General features: G+C 63.5%; 1 protein-coding gene across 2 annotated transcripts in view; it reads right to left on the minus strand.

Moving 5' to 3' along the window:
• Window positions 1-223: 223 nt before the first annotated feature.
• Window positions 224-16,654, minus strand: part of COL26A1 (collagen type XXVI alpha 1 chain) — a 140,583-nt gene continuing 124,152 nt past the window's right edge. For both annotated transcript variants that reach the window (XM_044915153.1, XM_044915152.1), the window contains exons 5-13: window positions 12,392-12,548; window positions 10,730-10,828; window positions 9,959-10,111; window positions 8,088-8,171; window positions 6,552-6,604; window positions 4,591-4,626; window positions 3,190-3,237; window positions 1,289-1,373; window positions 224-564 (exon numbers count right to left, since the gene is read on the minus strand). In XM_044915153.1, coding sequence (XP_044771088.1) covers window positions 404-564; window positions 1,289-1,373; window positions 3,190-3,237; window positions 4,591-4,626; window positions 6,552-6,604; window positions 8,088-8,171; window positions 9,959-10,111; window positions 10,730-10,828; window positions 12,392-12,548 — 876 coding nt within the window. In that variant the 3' untranslated portion in view covers window positions 224-403. The remainder of the gene's footprint in view (window positions 565-1,288; window positions 1,374-3,189; window positions 3,238-4,590; window positions 4,627-6,551; window positions 6,605-8,087; window positions 8,172-9,958; window positions 10,112-10,729; window positions 10,829-12,391; window positions 12,549-16,654) is intronic.

The raw sequence follows: 16,654 nt of genomic DNA on the forward strand, positions 1-16,654 counted from the left end.
TCCTCCCGTGGAAAGTGGGGATATCAAGCCTACCTCCTAAGGGTTAAATGAGACGGTGCAGGGAAAGCTCCTTGGACAGGCCCAGACTCAGTAAATGATGAGTATTAGGATTATTCTCAGGCCCTGCCCAGCCCACCCAGATCCTATCTCCTGCAGAAAGTGAGGGTGGGGAGGGCAGGGACCAGCAAAGGGCCCTGCCAAGGGTGCTGGGGCCCTCTGGACCCTGCCTCTGGAGCTGCCATCTGTCCCCAAGTCCCCCCAGGCCCTGGGGGGCCAGTGTCCCTCATGATCGTCGGTGTCCGGAGCCCAGGCCCACTTGGGGTGTCTAGGAGCCAGCCGGGCGACACAGGCCTCTGGGCTGGCTCTCTGGCAGGGCTGGGGCTTGTCCTGGAGAGCTGGCCTCTCACTTGCCGCCCCCGGCCTGGCCAGCCCTCCTCTGCCCGGGGTCGGGGCCGAGCAGGGCAGCGAGCGCACCGTCAGGCGGGGAGCCACCACGCTTCATCTTCAGGTTGGCTCTCAGGGCAGCATCTTGGCCAGAGCCCCCCTCGGGGGAGGCCAGGGGATCTGGAAGGACAGCAGGAGGGTGGGCTCATGCAGGGCGTCGGGAGCACTCAAAGGCCCCCTTTGCTTCTGGTGCCCAGCCAGCGAGGAAGCCAAGTGCCCAGCGAGGACAGGGCAAGACAGCAGCAGGCTCCCTGGTCACGCGGGCACCCACCCCCTCAGGCGTCCGCCCGCTCACCCTGGACCAGGGCTGCCCGGGGCTGGGCTCCAGGCCCTGCAGGGCTGCCGGTCCCCACCTGCCGCAAGGGCCTCCCACCCCATCAGTGAGCACGAGGCTCTGCAGAGCACCGTGGGGCAAGAGGAGGGTGCCTTAACAGAAGAAGAGACCCTAGCGCAGGTCCCAAAGTGGGAGCTGGTGGTCAGCCGACGGAGGGACTGGCCTGAGCAAAGGCATGGAGGTGGGGGCAGGGTGGGGAGAGGGCCCGGGATGACTAGGTGGTGGCTCCAAGTCACTGGGCACCAGGCCATGCTGGGCAGGGACTTGGGACTTGAGGTGCCTGGACATCGGTCACGGGCAGTAAGGAGCCACGGAGGGTCCTTGAGCAGGGGAGGCACAGGGTAGGGTCCACCTTGGGTTTGGGGAAGGCCATCTGGCAGCCAAGTGGAGGTGTTGTCGAGGCAGGCAGACCAGAAGGCGGCATGGAATGGGGAGGCGGGGGCAGCGGGGCTTCCCAACTCCACGGCCAGCTGCAGGTCCGGCTGGCCCCAGGCCCTGGTCGCAACTCACCATGGATCCCAATCATGTGCTCCAGGATGAGGACTCTCTCTGCCAGGATCTTCAGGGCCTCCCGCAGCTGCTGTACCCCCTCACCCTGGCAGGGAGGAAGCAGCCAGGGTCAGGGCCGGCCACAGAGACGGGCCACGTCGTCCCCTCCCTCCCCGCTCCTGCCTCCTCCCCCTTTGTCCCCATCCTCTCAGTACAACAGCCGTCCCAGCTTGGATATCCATGTGCCAGGCCTGGGGTTTGAATTCTTGTTTGCAGACAAGAAAACTGCTGCACAGAGAGGGTAACCAGGGTTCTGTGGCCACACAGCCTGGCTTCACACCCAGACCCGTCCCCCTCACGCCTTGGTTTTTCCTGCTCTGGGGGCTGCCCGCTGCTTCCCCTGGGCGCCCTTCTTTCCGGAAAATGCCCTGCGAAGGGCAGAGCACCTAGTACGGGTGGGGGTGCTTCACTGGTCTCCTGAGAGCTCTCCAGGTGTGGCCACCCCAGCAAGAGGGAGAGAAGGGAGAGCCGCTGCTCCTGGAACGTCAGCATGAGGGCACGGTGAGGACAGGCCGTTTCTGGGGACCCAGCCTACACACGGGCAGAGGACCCTGGGCACCGAGACCCGTCAGTGAGCTGATTTATTGAGAAGACAGGTGTCAAGGCCACTTGGAAAAGGCCAGTGATGGTGAGGGGCTCAGGCCCCACGCTGAAGTCAGTCCCAGAACAGCGCCTCTTGCAGGCATAACACGACAGCTCTGTCCTGACGTTCAGATCGATCGAGTTTAAAACAACACAAAGGGATGGGGCACCCGGGTGGCTCGACGGTGAAGCGTCCGACTCGATCTCAGAGCAGGTCTTGATCTCGGGGTCGTGAGTTCAAGCCCTGAGTTGGGCTCCATGCTAGGCATGGAGCCGACTTATAAAAAAGCAAAATAAAAAAACGAAAGGAGAGCAAAAAGTGACCTGTAGGTTAAGGAGAGAGGTCTTCCCCCGCCCAGCAAACCAAAGGCCATGAGAAACCACACCGGTGGCAGTATCCGGGATGGGGGTCCAGGGCCCCAGCTAAGCCCCATGCCCCTGAGCCACGGGATGCACGCTTACAGAAAGCAAAGGGAGAAGTCCTAAGTACCGTTTCCGTCTTCCCTTGCAAGTCTGCGAATCTCCCTGCGAATCTGTGCCCATGCTTTGTACCTACATCTTCCTCCCGCTGCCTCCTGGGCCCACCACAGATGCTCTGGCTCCAGCCTCCCCCCTCCATCCCAGCCCACCTCCCCAGTTACCCCCAGGCTGGCTCATTAGAGAACCCTAGATGCCCACTCTGCTGGCCGCCCCCCGAGCTCTGACACACCCAGGGGATTCTAGCTCTCAGCCTGCAAGGTCTCCCCCGCCGGCCCCACTGCCCTCACCCCCTTTATCCATCACCCCAGTCTCCAGCACCCCTCCTCCTCCCAGAAGACAGCAGGTCCCCACGGTCATGCCCGTGCTCCATCTGTGTCCCCTCCCGGCCCCATCGTGCCCCGGCCCCTGCCTGCTCCCATTCACTGCCCCACTGTCCCCTCCCACATCCACCAGCCCTCTGTCCACCTGCCCACGTACCCTTCAGTCCACCAGCGCCGTGTCCCTGGGGGAACCGCCGCGCACCAGGCGCCGCGCATGGGGGATTCCTGTCCCTGGAGAGGGACTCCACAGCCTGCAGCCTCCTTAAATAAGGGGTTCTCCCCGGCAGGGTCCCCCCTGTCCTCCGGCCCCGGGCCAGTGCCCCATCTGCACACTATGCTGCAAGCATTACGTCACTCACCCGCCTCCCCCACTGGGCGGGGACCCCCTTCACCCCGTGGCCCAGAGCCCTGTGTCCCGTCCCTCCCACCGGGACGCAGCCGAGGGGGCAGGAGGGGAGCACGGCCCCCAAGACCAGTTACCTCTGCAGCAGCTTTGTCCTCCTCTTGCCCCTTCCCGCCAGGCTCGCCCTAGGAAGAAAACTGCGCAGTCAACCACCGGTGTGTGTGTGTGCGGGGTGGGGGTGGGGGGGCGCCTCTCTACCCTCTCCAGCTTCTCGTGCAGGCCATGGGGGGCCGGCAGGAAGTTAGGGCAGGCTGGGCAGGCAGAGCCTGGGGACAGGGGTGCTGGGGCCCAGAGCCTGACAGCTGCACCCATGGGAACTCCTGCCCTGGGGTGAGCAGAGCGGGGGAGCGCCCAAGGCCCCAGGCATCCCTGCTCAGCCCGGCATGGGTTGGCTTGGGGGCTTCACTGGGCTTCAGGTTTGAAACCCCGCAAGCTCAGGTCTCAGCTCTGCCAGGAATCAAGTCCCCGCTTCTCTCTGCCTCCACCCCTAAAACAAGGCCAAGTAATATCGGCCTCACAATAACACCCACGTGATATGCAATGTGACTTGGAGCAAGTTACTTGACCTCTCTGTGCCTCCGTGCTTTCCTCTCTAAAACGGGGTAATACTGCCTACCTCCTGGGAGTATTCAGATTAAATAAATCAATACTGATAATGAGCTTTGATTGGAGCCTGGTGCCTGAAGTTCGGGGACAGGACTCACCATTGTAACCAGAGAGAAGCCAGGAGGAGGCGTGGTATGAGGCTAACACTCCTGGGTTTAAATCTTGGCTCCATCATTCCCTCGCTGTGCAACCTTGGGCAAGTTACTTAACCTCTCTGAGCCTTAGCTGCCAGTTCTCAAAAAAAAAAAAAAAATGGGGAAAATAAAGTCCTGCCTTGCTGGGTCACCACAAAGCTTAAACTCACTATGGATGAAGAGCGCCTCCCCTCCCAGCACACAGGTGCTCAGCAAAGCTCCATCCCTCCTCCCTGGCTCTCTGCCCCTAACTTTAGATGTGGGCACAGAGGAGGTGCCTGCCTCCTTGGCCCTGCAGGCAGGAGTGGAGATTCATAAATTCTTGTTTCCAAGGAGGGAAATTTGAGGCCAGCTGTCTGCGCCCTTACTCCTGGAAGGTTCAGAGGAGGGAGGGGCTCCAAAGGCCACACAGCTTGTTAACCTAGGGGTCTGGGCTCCCCGGAAGAGACCTGAGGACGCTCATCCAACCCCCTACCAGGAGGCCACTTCAGTTCTTGCTCACACTCCCAGTGAGGGGCTCCCCATTTTCCAAGGGCACCCCTTCCCAGCTCAGGCGGCTGGAGTCACAGGCAGGCGGCCCCTTCTCTGGGCAGGGTAGAATCAGGCCATGTTCGGGGTGGCTGTGGGGCTGAGCTCAGGCCAGGCCGGGACAGACCCCCCACCACCCACCCGGTGCCCTGGGCCTGCACCAGAGCCCACCACCCTGGGAACAGCCCAGCGGCACAGCCCCCCACTTACAGCCGGTCCCGTCACGCCCCGCTCTCCGGCCAGGCCCTGGAGAAAGGCAGACAAAGCAGATGAGTCCTTGCCTGCCCCCCTAATACCTCCGGCTTCCCCTTAGCAGCCCCTGCCCCAGGCCGGGAGGACGATGGCTTGGAGATGGGAAGGCCCCTCCTGGGCCACCCTCCACTGGCTCCTCCCTGAGCCCCGGCGGGGCCCTCGGTCTTCTCAGCTGAGAAATGGGCTGTTGTGGGTGTCACACAGATGGCAAAGCCCGCAGGCCCCCCCGCACGCAGAGGGAGCCCCCCCCCCAGAGAACAAGTGACAGGGTCCCACTCGAGGCCTCCCGTCCATGTTGATATCCAGCCGGAAGGCTCCCCAGAGCCCAAACCCATGCGTCCAGCTGCCCTCCCATTTCTCCACCTGCCCACAGGGGGGCGCCCCACTCCACCTCCCCCAAGTGGAACCCTGGGTGCCCCCCCAAACCCACTGCACTCTGCAGCCACCTCCTAGGGAGATGGCTCCCCGTCCTCCCAGCTGCTCCCACGCACGCCCGGGTGCCAACCTTCCTTTCCCTCTCTTGCCAAATCTGTTCCATGCACCAGACCTGTCACCTCCACTTTCTAAACACGTCCGTTCCCCTGGCCGCTTCCCGTGCCACCACCTGAATGCAAGTCACCTTCTCTCTCCCCGCACGCTTCCGTGGGTCTCCTCCCTGGACTCCCTGCCCCACTGCTCCCCACCTCCCGCTGCCGGACCACAGCCACAGCCCGAGGGGCCTCTTAAAGATGTCAATCACATCACGGGGTCTCGCTCCCTGAGACTCAGAGTCCCCTTTCCCTGTGACAGAAACCCACACTCCCACAAGCCTTCTCTCAGAGGGTGCCCCTGGGGTGCCTGGCTCTGGGGGGCCTGGACTCCCTGTTTACCTGGCCTGTCGTACCTGAGTCAGGAACAGATCGGGCCTGAGGGCCTCCTGCCACCTCTGCAGCCCCAGGCCCCCCAGCCCCCAGGCCCTGCCCACCAGCCGGCTCTGGGCCCCTGTGCTCCCGGCCAGAGCTCCTGGCCACCCCTCCCCGCGGCCAGGGTGCCCGCCTGCCCCCTCCATGCTGCATCCTCCCTGACGTAAAAATCCCCAGCGGGGACAACAGGGAGCAGAGCAGGAATCAGGGGACACTGGTTCTGAATGAATATAAACTCTACCAGGCTGCACTGTGGGCCCCCGGGCCTGGTTGTACCCTCAGCTCGGGCTGTTGGCACCCTGGCTGTTTGGGGTGTGCGGACTCCTAAGGTCCCAGCACTCAGAGAGCCAAGGCCCAGACTCCCGTCCCTTGCAGCATGGGGGTCACCACGAGGCACCCCCTCCCCGCCCAGCCGAGCCTGAGCTCCAGGGACAGCGGGGCGCTAGGGCTGGGCGGGCCCTAAGGTGGGGGCTGCAGGAAGCCCCACCAGCAGGACACCCACCCCTTCTGCCTCCGGGCTGCCCCTCCCCGGGGTGATTTCTTCCCAGGCCCTGGGCTTCTGCAGCACAAGGCCCTTCCCCTCCCAGCACTTTTTTTTCCTCCTTTTTCCCTCTAACAAGCCACAGGGGAAGTCTTGTACCCCCGCTCAGCAGCAAAGGCGGCCGGAGCCCAGAGAGGCTGTCTCTTCACCCAAGGTCACACAGCTGGAGAAGCAGAGCAAGCTAGGGCTCGGGGCCATGTCGCCAGGCTTTGGGGCGCTCTCTCCCACACAGGCGACTCTCGGGGAGGAGGGCGGCAGGCTGGGGTGGACATTCTGTGACCTGTATGTCCTCCAGAGGCACCTGGCCTCTCTGGGTCCCGTTAGCTCATCTCTGAGATGGGAAGGGTGCCAACACGTCCCCGGCATGGGGGGTGGGCAGCCAAGGGCCGCCCCTTCCTCAGCAACTCAGGCTGGGAAGAAGCCTGGCTCTTCTTTCTCGGAAGACAATGCCCCCTCCCCTTTGGGCAAGTCCTTACCTGGGATCCAGGGACACCTGGGGGTCCTGGGGGACCATGTGGTCCAGGGGGACCTGTGGGCAGAGTCACAGATGGTCACCCGGGGCCAGCCCCCTGCCCACCCCATATTGCAACCTGCTCTTCCCTCAGAGCCTCATCTGTGGGGTCGCCCCACACCCCCCCAAGCCCCCTAGCCAGCCGCTCTCCCAGCAAATCTCTCTCAGGCCTGCCCCTCCTCTGGACCTAGGACCCTACCCCTCCAAGGCCACCCTTCTTGCCTGAGTTACTACAACAGCGTCCTGACCATCCATGCTCCACATGGCCACCCAGAGCCACCTTCCGGTTAGGTCCCTCCCGGGGTTCCTGAAGTCCTCAGCCCGGCCCCCTCCACCCTCATGCCCCCAGCTACTCTCCTGGAAAGCTCCTTGGCTTCTACGCTTCTGCAGATGCTGTTCCTTCCTCCTGGAGCTTCTCCATCCCCCCCCATGGCCCAGCAAATTCTTTCCTACTGGTCTTTCCTCTAGTCTCAGGCTGAGCATCACCTCCTCCAGGAAGCCTTCTGCCACCTACCCCCACCCCTCCTATAGGCCAGTCTCCGACAGGGACCAGCCTCCACCCATGGCCATGGTGGATTTACAGGTCCATCCCTGGGGGCCAGGGAGCACCCAGACGGTCGGGCTGAGTCTGGTGGGTGTGGCACAGGGAGCAGTGTTCCTGCTTGAACTTTCCACACTCTTGGGACAGTGAGGCCTCTGGGAGTCCCCTGCTGGGCTGTACCCATGCTGGGGGAGGACCTCAGGAAGTGCCCCCCCCAGGTGGGCACAGATCTGGACTCTGTCTAGTTAAATACGCCCTCCCTCCGGTCAGAGCGCATGCCCTCCCCAGATACCCTCGGAGCACTTTCCCTCTCCTCCCTGGGGCATTTGTTCAAATGCCACCTTTTTTAAAAGAGGCCAGGAAACTAGACCCCTGCCCCAAGTAGGGAGGGCTCAGTGACTACGTGAAAGGGTAAATGAATGATGGGGGGATGGGGCACCCACACACTTGGCAAGCAGGGCTGGCCCCTGCCCCGCACACCCCTTCCCTCCCGTCCAGTGAGGGTCCCCGGAGGGTGGGGGTCAGGCCAGGCCCAGGATCCAGCCCCTTAGAGCCCCAGGGCCATCCCCTGCCCCTAGTGCCCCTGGCTCCTGCCAAAAGGCCCAGGGCATCCTGACTCTCATAGGCACCTGCCCTGCCAGCTCCTGGGGCCAGCCCTGTGCTGACCCCCTGCCTCCCCCTGGGCCTGGGCCTCCACATACCCCAGTGCAACCCCCACTCGGGCCCACATGGGGGCAGCCCTGAGCTGCTTCATGCGGGCAGCAGGCAGAAACACTTGGGGTTCCTGTGTCCAGTCCCACAAAGGAGTTGCCCCCCCAGAAGCAAGGGAACTCGCCCAATCCCTAGCACCCTGCCAAGGCCATGCGCCCCCAACCGGCCCCACGAGGCCCCTTGGCCCAGGCCAAGCCCAGAGGGGGTGCCCAAGCCGGGCCAGGCTGTGCGGCTGCCCTCTGCACTTACCTGGAGGGCCAGGGGGGCCCCGGGGCCCTGGGACGCCGGCCAGCACTGTGTCCACGGCTGCAGAGGCCGGCTGTGAGTCTCCGTCTGTGGGCAGAGCAGAGCTGCCTGTGACCCGGTGGGGCAGGGCTGGGCTGCTGGACCTGAGCTCCCCCAGGGCCAGGACAGGCACCCCCGACTCCACTGGGCCTCACAGCTGCCCTGGCAAGCAGATGCTATTCCTCCCACGGAGGCCTGGTCATAGGGTTGGGTGACATCCCGGGCACCGTGGGGGTTGTGCCAGGGTACGTGGAGGCCCAGGCCCAGGGGGAGGCAGGGGGTCAGCACAGGGCTGGCCCCAGGAGCTGGCAGGGCAGGTGCCTATGAGAGTCAGGATGCCCTGGGCCTTTTGGCAGAAACCAGGGGCACTGGGGGCAGGGGATGGCCCTGGGGCTTATACAATACACAAACTCCTTCCAGAGCATTCTAGGCCCTTCAGAGTCTGGCCCTGCCCTACTCACCTCCCCAGTGCCCCAGGCCAGAACTCTCCTCCACCCCACTCCACTCCACAGGCCCTTTCTTGATGTACCTGACAGGCTCCCGCAGGGCCTCCTCCAGGAATCCCTCTCTGCCTACCCTTCTGAGCTGCAGGGCCTTGGGCCGCCACTATAGGGCCCATTACTCAGCCTGGGGCAGGGGTGGGGTCTGTTTGTGGCCCAGCTCCTGCGATTTGGGTCTCTCCAGGGCAAGCCCCATGTGACTTTGTCCTGCCCGGTCCCCAGAGCCTGACCCAGAGAAGCCAGGCCCAAGACATGCCTGGGATAGGAGTGGCTACCCCTGCCCTTTCCCCCACACCTGGAAGCCTGGACCACAGGCTCACAGTGGGCGGGGCCCCACTGGGGCATCCCCACTCTTCCCAAAGCGCACACCCGGCCCTCCCTCGGGGACCCCAGGGCCGGGGGGTAAGGAGGGTCCCATCTGAGGAGGGCTCTGAGCACTCCAGATGGCAGGCAGTGCCCGAGGCATCATGCCCAGACCGGGGCAGGCTGGAGCCCTGGGACCGCTCCTTGCGGCCCCGGGGGTGTGCGGCTGAGCCCTGTTTGTCTCTCTGAGTCTTCAGTGGGCTCCCACTTGCTCCAGAAGGCTCTGCTCTCGCCTGAGGGCAGCCCAGGACCCCCATTCTGCTCAAGGATGAGTCCTTCCCATCCTCCAGAGCAACTCCATTGGGGAGTATTAACTGCCCCCACTCTACAGGTGGGGAAACTGAGGCTCAGACGGGGACAGAAGCACCAGCAGGAGGGGGCTAGGGTTTCTCTGACCCGAAGAGGTCCCCATCCCCCATGGTGCCTGGGATGTCCCCCAACCCTGTCACCTGCTTCTTAAAACCCTTGCCCGGTTTCCCAGGGCACTTAACCAGATGACACCCCTTTTGCGCCCCCCTCCCCATTCTCCGGGCCTCCCTGTTCCCCCCCTCCCCACAAGTAGGCAGGTGTTTCTGGGTTCAGAAACACCAGACTGTGGCCCCTGAGGGCAGGAGTCTGTTTTGCTCACTGCTGTATCCCCAGGGACAAAAACTGTGTGCACGACACATAGCACGTGCTCAACCAACACTTGTCCAGTGGCCTAAGGTCAGGGACTTTGCCTTTGTGTCCCTGTCACTGAGTTGGGAAACTGAGGCCGGCCAGACAACAGAGTGACCTGTGGGGGGTCAGGACCCCAGGGGCAGGAGCTGAGCACTGGGACAGGGACCGGCCAGGCTGGGGCCAAGAGCCGGGTTGGGGGGCCAGCGTCAGCCTCCCCAGAGATGCTTCCACCCCACCCAGCAGAGCCTTGCTCCCAGGCCCCGCTCCCTAAGGGTCTGCTTCCCCAGGGTCCGTCCCTTGGGGGACACTCACCGCCCTTGTCCGTCGGCGGCTGCAGGGAGTAGAGGACGCCCTGGGGGCCGTTCGGAGGGAAGCCCGGGCTGCCCGCTGGGCCAGGGGGGCCGGGGGGCCCGGGGCGCCCCGTCTCTCCAGGAAGCCCGCGGGGCCCTGGCGGCCCCAAGAGGCCTGCAGCAGGAGAAGAGGAGTCATGTGAGGGCCGGGCCTGGCAGCTGACACCGCCGGTGGGAAACAGGTCAGTGGTGGCCTCCAGACCAGTCTCCCGGGAGGGCTGTCCTGGGATGTGAGTGAACATGGCTTTCTCTTCTGGCCTGGGGAGCACCGGGGCCGCTGGGTGGGAGGTGAGGGAGGCAGGGTCGCCCCCTCCAGAGGCCTCAGCTCTGGGGTTGGGGCACTGAGGGTGGCAGCCAGCCTGGGCCGGCCCTATACCTGCCTTCACAGGACCTGTACCTTCCCCGCAGGACCCAGGGAGAATTGGGGGGCTCTCTGGAGGTGTTGTTTCAATGACTGAGAAGAGTCCCCAGGCCCCAGCCTCCCCACCCCACACCTGCACCCCCAGCTCCCGGAAACTTCTGTTCTTCCTGCAGGGTCAGCCCAGGCCCTTAAGGCTTTGGGATAGGGTTGGCAGTGGGGGTGCTGGTGGGAGGAAGTGAGCCTGGGACCCCCAGGACGGCAGTCATTGACCCCAGCAAGATCAGGGGTTACAGGGTGCCTCAGCTGCTCAGATAGGGGAGAAACCCCAGCCCCTTCCCCCAGTGGACAAAGTCAGATCTGGGGGGTCCTTACCAGGAGGCCCTGCTGGGCCCTTCTCTCCTGCCTGGCCCCGGTCACCTTTGGAGCCTGGGGGACCTGCAGGCCCTGGTGGTCCCGTCTGCCCTGGGGGCCCTGGGGAGAGAGTGAGATGAGCCCTGAGAACATTGTGGGCCGAGCTGCCACAGAGGGGCTCCAGGCCTGACCACCTGGGCCATCAGGTCAGACCTGCTCCCAGGAGCAGAGACCTCATTACAGTCTACAAATCATTTTTGTACCTATTAACTCCTACGATCTCAAGAGCTGCTTGTGTTCCCACTTCACAGGTGGGGAAACTGAGGCTCGGGAAGGTGTGGTCCCTTGAAGGGCCCAGAGCCAGGCTGCGGATGAGTTAGGCCCCTCCCTCAGGAGTCCTGTCTCCCAGCTCAGGGTCAGAAACAGGGTTTGTGGCAAAGACCTCCCCAACAAGGCCTCATCGGAGGCCCCAGGAAGCCCTAAAGCACACGGGTGCCCAACTCACCTGCTCTCAGGGATTTCAGGGCACACCCCGGTGTCACCATTTGTAGGGGTTGTGCCCCACTTGGTGGCCATTTCTTGGAACTGCACTTTGTCTGGTGAGGAGAAAGCGGCCCAGGAGACCCAGCGCCCCTCCCAGCCTCCCCCACAGGGGGTTTGGGGCCTGGGTCTTCTGACGGCAGGGAAGTCCCCCTCCTCCCCAGTTCCAGAAGAAGGATTTGGAAGAAGGCAGGCAGGGGCAGCTGCCTGGATGTGAAACCTTGGGAGGTGGGCCTGGGGACCCAGAATGAGATGCTCCCCCCATGCCTGAGCTCACCCCTCCTCCCACAGCCTCCAGCCCCGTCAGAAGATCCCAGAGTGTCTGCTCCTCCCAAGATTGGCCACCGGACGCTCCCACTGCTGGGGGCCATGCCCTCTGCCCTCCCTGCTCTGCTTCCTCTCCTGACCGGACAGGCACAGGTGGACGAGGTGAGGAGGAGACGGGGTGTGAGCTCAGAGCGGAGCCTGGGCAGGGGTGCTAAGAAGCTGGGGGCTCAACTTCGAGAGAGGTGAGGGAGGGAGAGCGTCACCCGCACAGGACTCTAGTGGGGCCAAGAATCATCGAGACAATATGCCCCTGAATCAGGGGCTGACCCCAGGGGTCATTTCTCTGGGCTTTGGTTTTCTCCTCTGGAACCCCAAGCGTTACAAACTTACTGGAATGATTAGAAATGATATCTGTGCAGTCGAGGGTGATACGAAAATATTTATTAACTAGCCCAGCAGTTAACCTCACAAGCAGAAAGTTCAGCAAGGACCCCCCAGAAGGTGGTGGGAGGCAGAAAGCTCCCAGTAAAATTGAGCCAGAAGGCTGCGGCTGGGCTGGGGGTCTGAGCGCAGATGCTAAGAGGCAGTGGGGAAGGGCGTGAGGACACGCACCCAACTGTGGGACGACACGGAAGGGTGAGGCCCTATAACGGTCTGGATGGGGTCTGCAGGGGCAGCTGTGGCCCGGCGGCAGCAAATGGTTTCCATGAGGGGCTGAAGCCCCAAAGGTCAGAGCTTCTATTTTTCTAAGAGAAGCTTTCTAGAAATCTCGATTTTCATGCGAAACCCTGCAGTTTTGAAACGTTAGCTCAGTTTTTCAAAATACCACGTGGGGGCACTCGATCCCAAGGGCCTATGGTGCAGGCCTTCACTCACCGGCTGGGCCCGTGGGCCTTCTCCTTCGGGAACCTGGGTGGGCGAGCGGGATGGCATCAGGGAGGAAGTCCTCGTTCCAGGGCGGTAGGGTGCTCTGGGGGGCCGGCAGGTCATTGCCCGGGCCTGCGGGCTGCCCTGCTGCTTCCAGCAGAAGAACCTGGGCCGGAGAAGGGCAGAGGGTCAGGACCCCGGGCAGGCCAGAGAGTCCCGTGCACAGGGATGTATGCCCTATGAGACCTGCAGCTGCCCAAAGCCAGGTATGGGTGATCACCACTCCCCCGGCTGACATGTTTCCCCCACCCCTGCCCTCCTCCTCGTTCCCATTTCAGGAGAGCCCCCCCGGACCTGGGGCTTGAGCAGGGGGCCACCGGGACACCTTCAGACTCCCTGTACTCTTCTTTGGAACGGCCATCCCCATGAGGCGAGCCCTGTGGTCACCACCACCCCCCCCCCCCCCCCTTCCCTGGCTCTTCCCAAAGGAGGGACTGAAAAGATACCAAAGGGCCTGGCTTGGGGCATGGTTTTTAGTAGGAGCTCTAGGAAAACAAAAGGTGGCCACGCGGGGCCAGCGTGGAAAGCTGCCCTGTCCTCTCCGCTTGAGAGAGGTGGGGGTGTCAAAGCCTGGGAAGCCCCAGGGCCTGGGCGGGGACCCTGTCTCCCTAATTCAGGTGAGTGGGAAGCCAGGCCTCAGAGGCCCCAGGCAGTCCCTGCTGTCCCCAAAGAGGTCAGCAGGGGGCGCTGTGCACCAGGGATCTGAGCAAGGCTGCGGTGCCGGGGGCAGAGACCCCCCAGGAGGCCCACCCAGACGGAGAGGGGTCCCCAGGCCAGTCCAACAGAGCCTGGCTTCCTGCTCTGCCCACCGCAAGCCCCTAATCTTTGCACCCTGATCTGCCCCGAGGGGAGGAAGTCTGGCGTCTCAGGTTCCCTCCAGTTCTTGGGAGCCAGAAGCCTGCATCTGCTAGATTCCCTGACTCCCCCGCCCCACGTCCAGGAGGGCCAGGCCTGTGCATTTGGCCTCCCCCAGGCCCCGGCTGCCTCCCCAAATCCCCCTGCCTGCCCCCTTACCCCTCCTGGCACCGCCCCCACAGGAGGGGGTGAGGACTCCATGCAAAGTGAACCTTGAGGAGCCCCACCAAACCACCAGCTTCCCGACACTTCGGGACGCCCTTCTGGGCCTGCCCTGCTCTCCTGGGCCTCAGCAGTCTTGCTCCAGCCACCCTGAACTATACCCCAGGGCCCCTCCTGCCCTGACTCCGCACCCCCTCCAAGCCCTTCCCTTCACTCCGGAGCTGGGACAATCCTGAGACTCCAGTGACCCTTCCCCCCGCACCCTCCCCCCACCGGCAGTCTGTCTGACCCTGCGGACTGAGGGTGTCCCCTCCTGTGTGTGCCCTCAGCCCCTGCACCATCGCTTTGTGTCAACAGCCCGTGCGCCAACTCTCAGGGTCTCCATCTGCAGTGGGCCAGGGACCCTGGTACCTGCAGCCCCCCCTCACAAAAGGCCTTGGCTTGCTTCTTTGTGGGGCACCTCCTACGCAGACTCCAAGGCCCACAGAGCCCACGGACCTGGGCAGAGCCCCGGCCACAGCCAAGTTCGCATCCGCCCCGGCCAAAGTCCAAGGCCGCCGGGCCTGGCCACGGCCGGCACGGCCGGCCGACCTCCCGGAGAAACTGATCCCACCCCTGCCGGCATGACCTCACCAGGGCGGGCAGCATTGGGCGTGGTGGCTCGACCCAAGAAAACCAGACTGTGGCCAGCCTTGGAGGCCAGTGGTCCTGATGACATCACGGCAGCCTGGCTGATTGGCCGGGAGGCCGTCCTCCTGCCCCAGAGACCAGCTAACTCAAGGCTTCTGTGACCCTCACACAGGGAACCCCCCTCGGGCTCCCTCCCACGCCATGCGGCTGCGGGGTCCGTGAAGTCAGAGTGTAAACTGAGGGGGAGGGGAGAGAGGAAGTCAGGAAACTTCTGCCTGCTGACCTTCCACCCCACCATCCCCCTACCGCCATCCGACCCTGTCCCAGGAAGAGGGTGGCAGGAGTCCCAGATCAGCTCCTAGGGCTGGGTCCTTTCGGAACTCAGGCACCAGCAGGGAGTGAAGATGGAGCAGACCCTGATGGCTGCCTGGCTCAGGAACCCCCTATTGTGTACCTGTGGGTGTGCCCCAGAGGAGGATTCATGATTGGCCAGGTACCTATTTTCCCAGCTCCCTTGCGACTAGGAGGTGGGCAGATAGCCCAGTGCTGGCCAATGAGACACACGAGCCTGTTAGGGTGCTTTGCCATAACCTCTACTTCCTGCTTTTGAACAGGTATAAGGATGTGATGCCTTGAGCTGCAGCAGCCACTTTGTAACCATGAGGCACTAACCAGGAGGACAAAAGCCAACTCACTAAGGAGGTGGAGGGGAAGGCTGTGAAGGTCCTGAGTTCTTAAGCCACCAAACCAACCCCAAGACCACCTACCGCTGGACTCCTTGTCAAACAAACAATAAATGTCCTGAAAGAATAAGCTGCCATTGGCTGGGTGTCTGTAACTTAGAGCTGGACCCGTCCCTCCCAGCACACCAAAGCAGCCTTCTTGTCTCAGAGGGCAGAAGCCACAGTTTCCAGGCCTCTGGGTTGCTGCTTTCTTATGCCAGCCCTCAGGTTTCTGACGCCCCATCTGGGGTTCGCCCACCTGGCTCTCACTGGCCTGGCCACAGCCACTGACCCCATTCCATGGTCTCTCTGACCCCGGCAGGCAGGCGCCTGGCCTCAGCAGAGGCTGTCCTGGCAGCTAGGCCAGCTTCCGTCCCCCTCCCTCTCCAGGCCAATGCCTCTGAGGGCCCTGTGACCTGGGCTGATGAAGCACCCAGGGGCTCGGTTTCCCCAGGGGACACGGGCGTGTTCGCAGGCAGGGACACAACCGGCAGGTGACCTGGAGAAGGCACAGGAGCTGAGGCAAGAATCAGCCCACCCCTGACCTGGGGGGTGGCAGCCACCTCTCCGCACAGCCCAGACTCTGACCACCTCCCCTTCTCTGCCCCGAAGCTCACCCCCGTATACCCACCCCAAAACAACCCGGTGAGGGGCAGTGAAGTGACTCCTTCCATCTCCATTTCACAGGGCAGCAGACTGAGGCCCAGGGCTGAACAGGGACCTGGCGGGGCAGAGCCATTGCTGGGCGGGAAGCCTATCGCGGGCTCCTCCAACACCTCCTGCTGTCCCCCCCCCGGGTCTGGAGAGGGGTCATGACCCTCACCTCGGAGCCAGGGAGCCAGCCCCCGCCCCCCAGAGCCCTGACTTTTAACACCCCGAGGTGCTGGGCCGGGGCCAGGATGGCTGTCGGCCGACACTCTGCCAAACCACGCAGGGCCTCTGGTCTGGAAAATGTCCTTCAGGCCAGCTGGCTTGGGGACCCCTCCTTTTGTTTGAAATCTCGGGTGCCAGCAGTTCACCCCGGCATCTTCCCCAGGGCCCCCCACCCTCCCAGGGCTTCCCCAGCCCCGGCTTGGCCCAGGTGGCAGCATCTCTTCCCTGAAGGCTTCCATGCCCGCCCCGAGGAGGGTACGGGGTCCCCCACCCCCAGCCTGTGCCCAGGGGTCTGGGCTGCTGGGGGACCCTCCCACCTGCAGAAGGCCTCGGGGGCAAGGGAGGCCATTCGCCCCCTGGGGCTTCTCATGTCGTGTGCTCTGCACGGGGTTCTCCCACACACCTGTGCCTTCACCTGTAAGATGGGGATGGCAGCCTCGAGTAGATGATGACACAGAGCCTCTCCTCGGTCCGTTCCCAAAGCCAGGTCCCACCACCATGTCGCCTGAGGCCCCAGCCGCCCTTGACCCCCGCCGGCACATTGCACAGCTGCGGTGAGAGCTTGGTCCCACTTATGTCTGACTCCAAGGGACAGTCCCCTGCAGTCCCCATCCCACGGGGCAGGTGCCCTCATGGCTGAGCAATTTCAGCAGACACGTGAGGCTGGGCCCTGAGGTGACGGGAGACACAGCCCAGAAGTGTCTCCCATGGAGGGATGGTGCAGACGGCTGGCTTCCTCGACCCTTGGCCTGCTCTGCACTGTCTCTCCAAGGAGCCAGAGGGGACAGACCCCCCGGTGTCCACGAGAGTAATCTGCCCGTCACCACACCTGCTTTGGAACAGGTCTAAGGATGTGATCACACAGCCTTCCCTTCCTGACTTACTCCCTGTCTCCTTGCCCCATGCTGCCTAAGGCTACTCCCCCGTACTCGTCCTCTCTTCAGTCCTTCAGCTTCTGGGGTGACCCGCT

This window comes from Neomonachus schauinslandi, chromosome 5 (genome assembly GCF_002201575.2).
Source record: "Neomonachus schauinslandi chromosome 5, ASM220157v2, whole genome shotgun sequence".
Classification (NCBI taxonomy): Eukaryota; Metazoa; Chordata; class Mammalia; order Carnivora; family Phocidae; genus Neomonachus; species Neomonachus schauinslandi.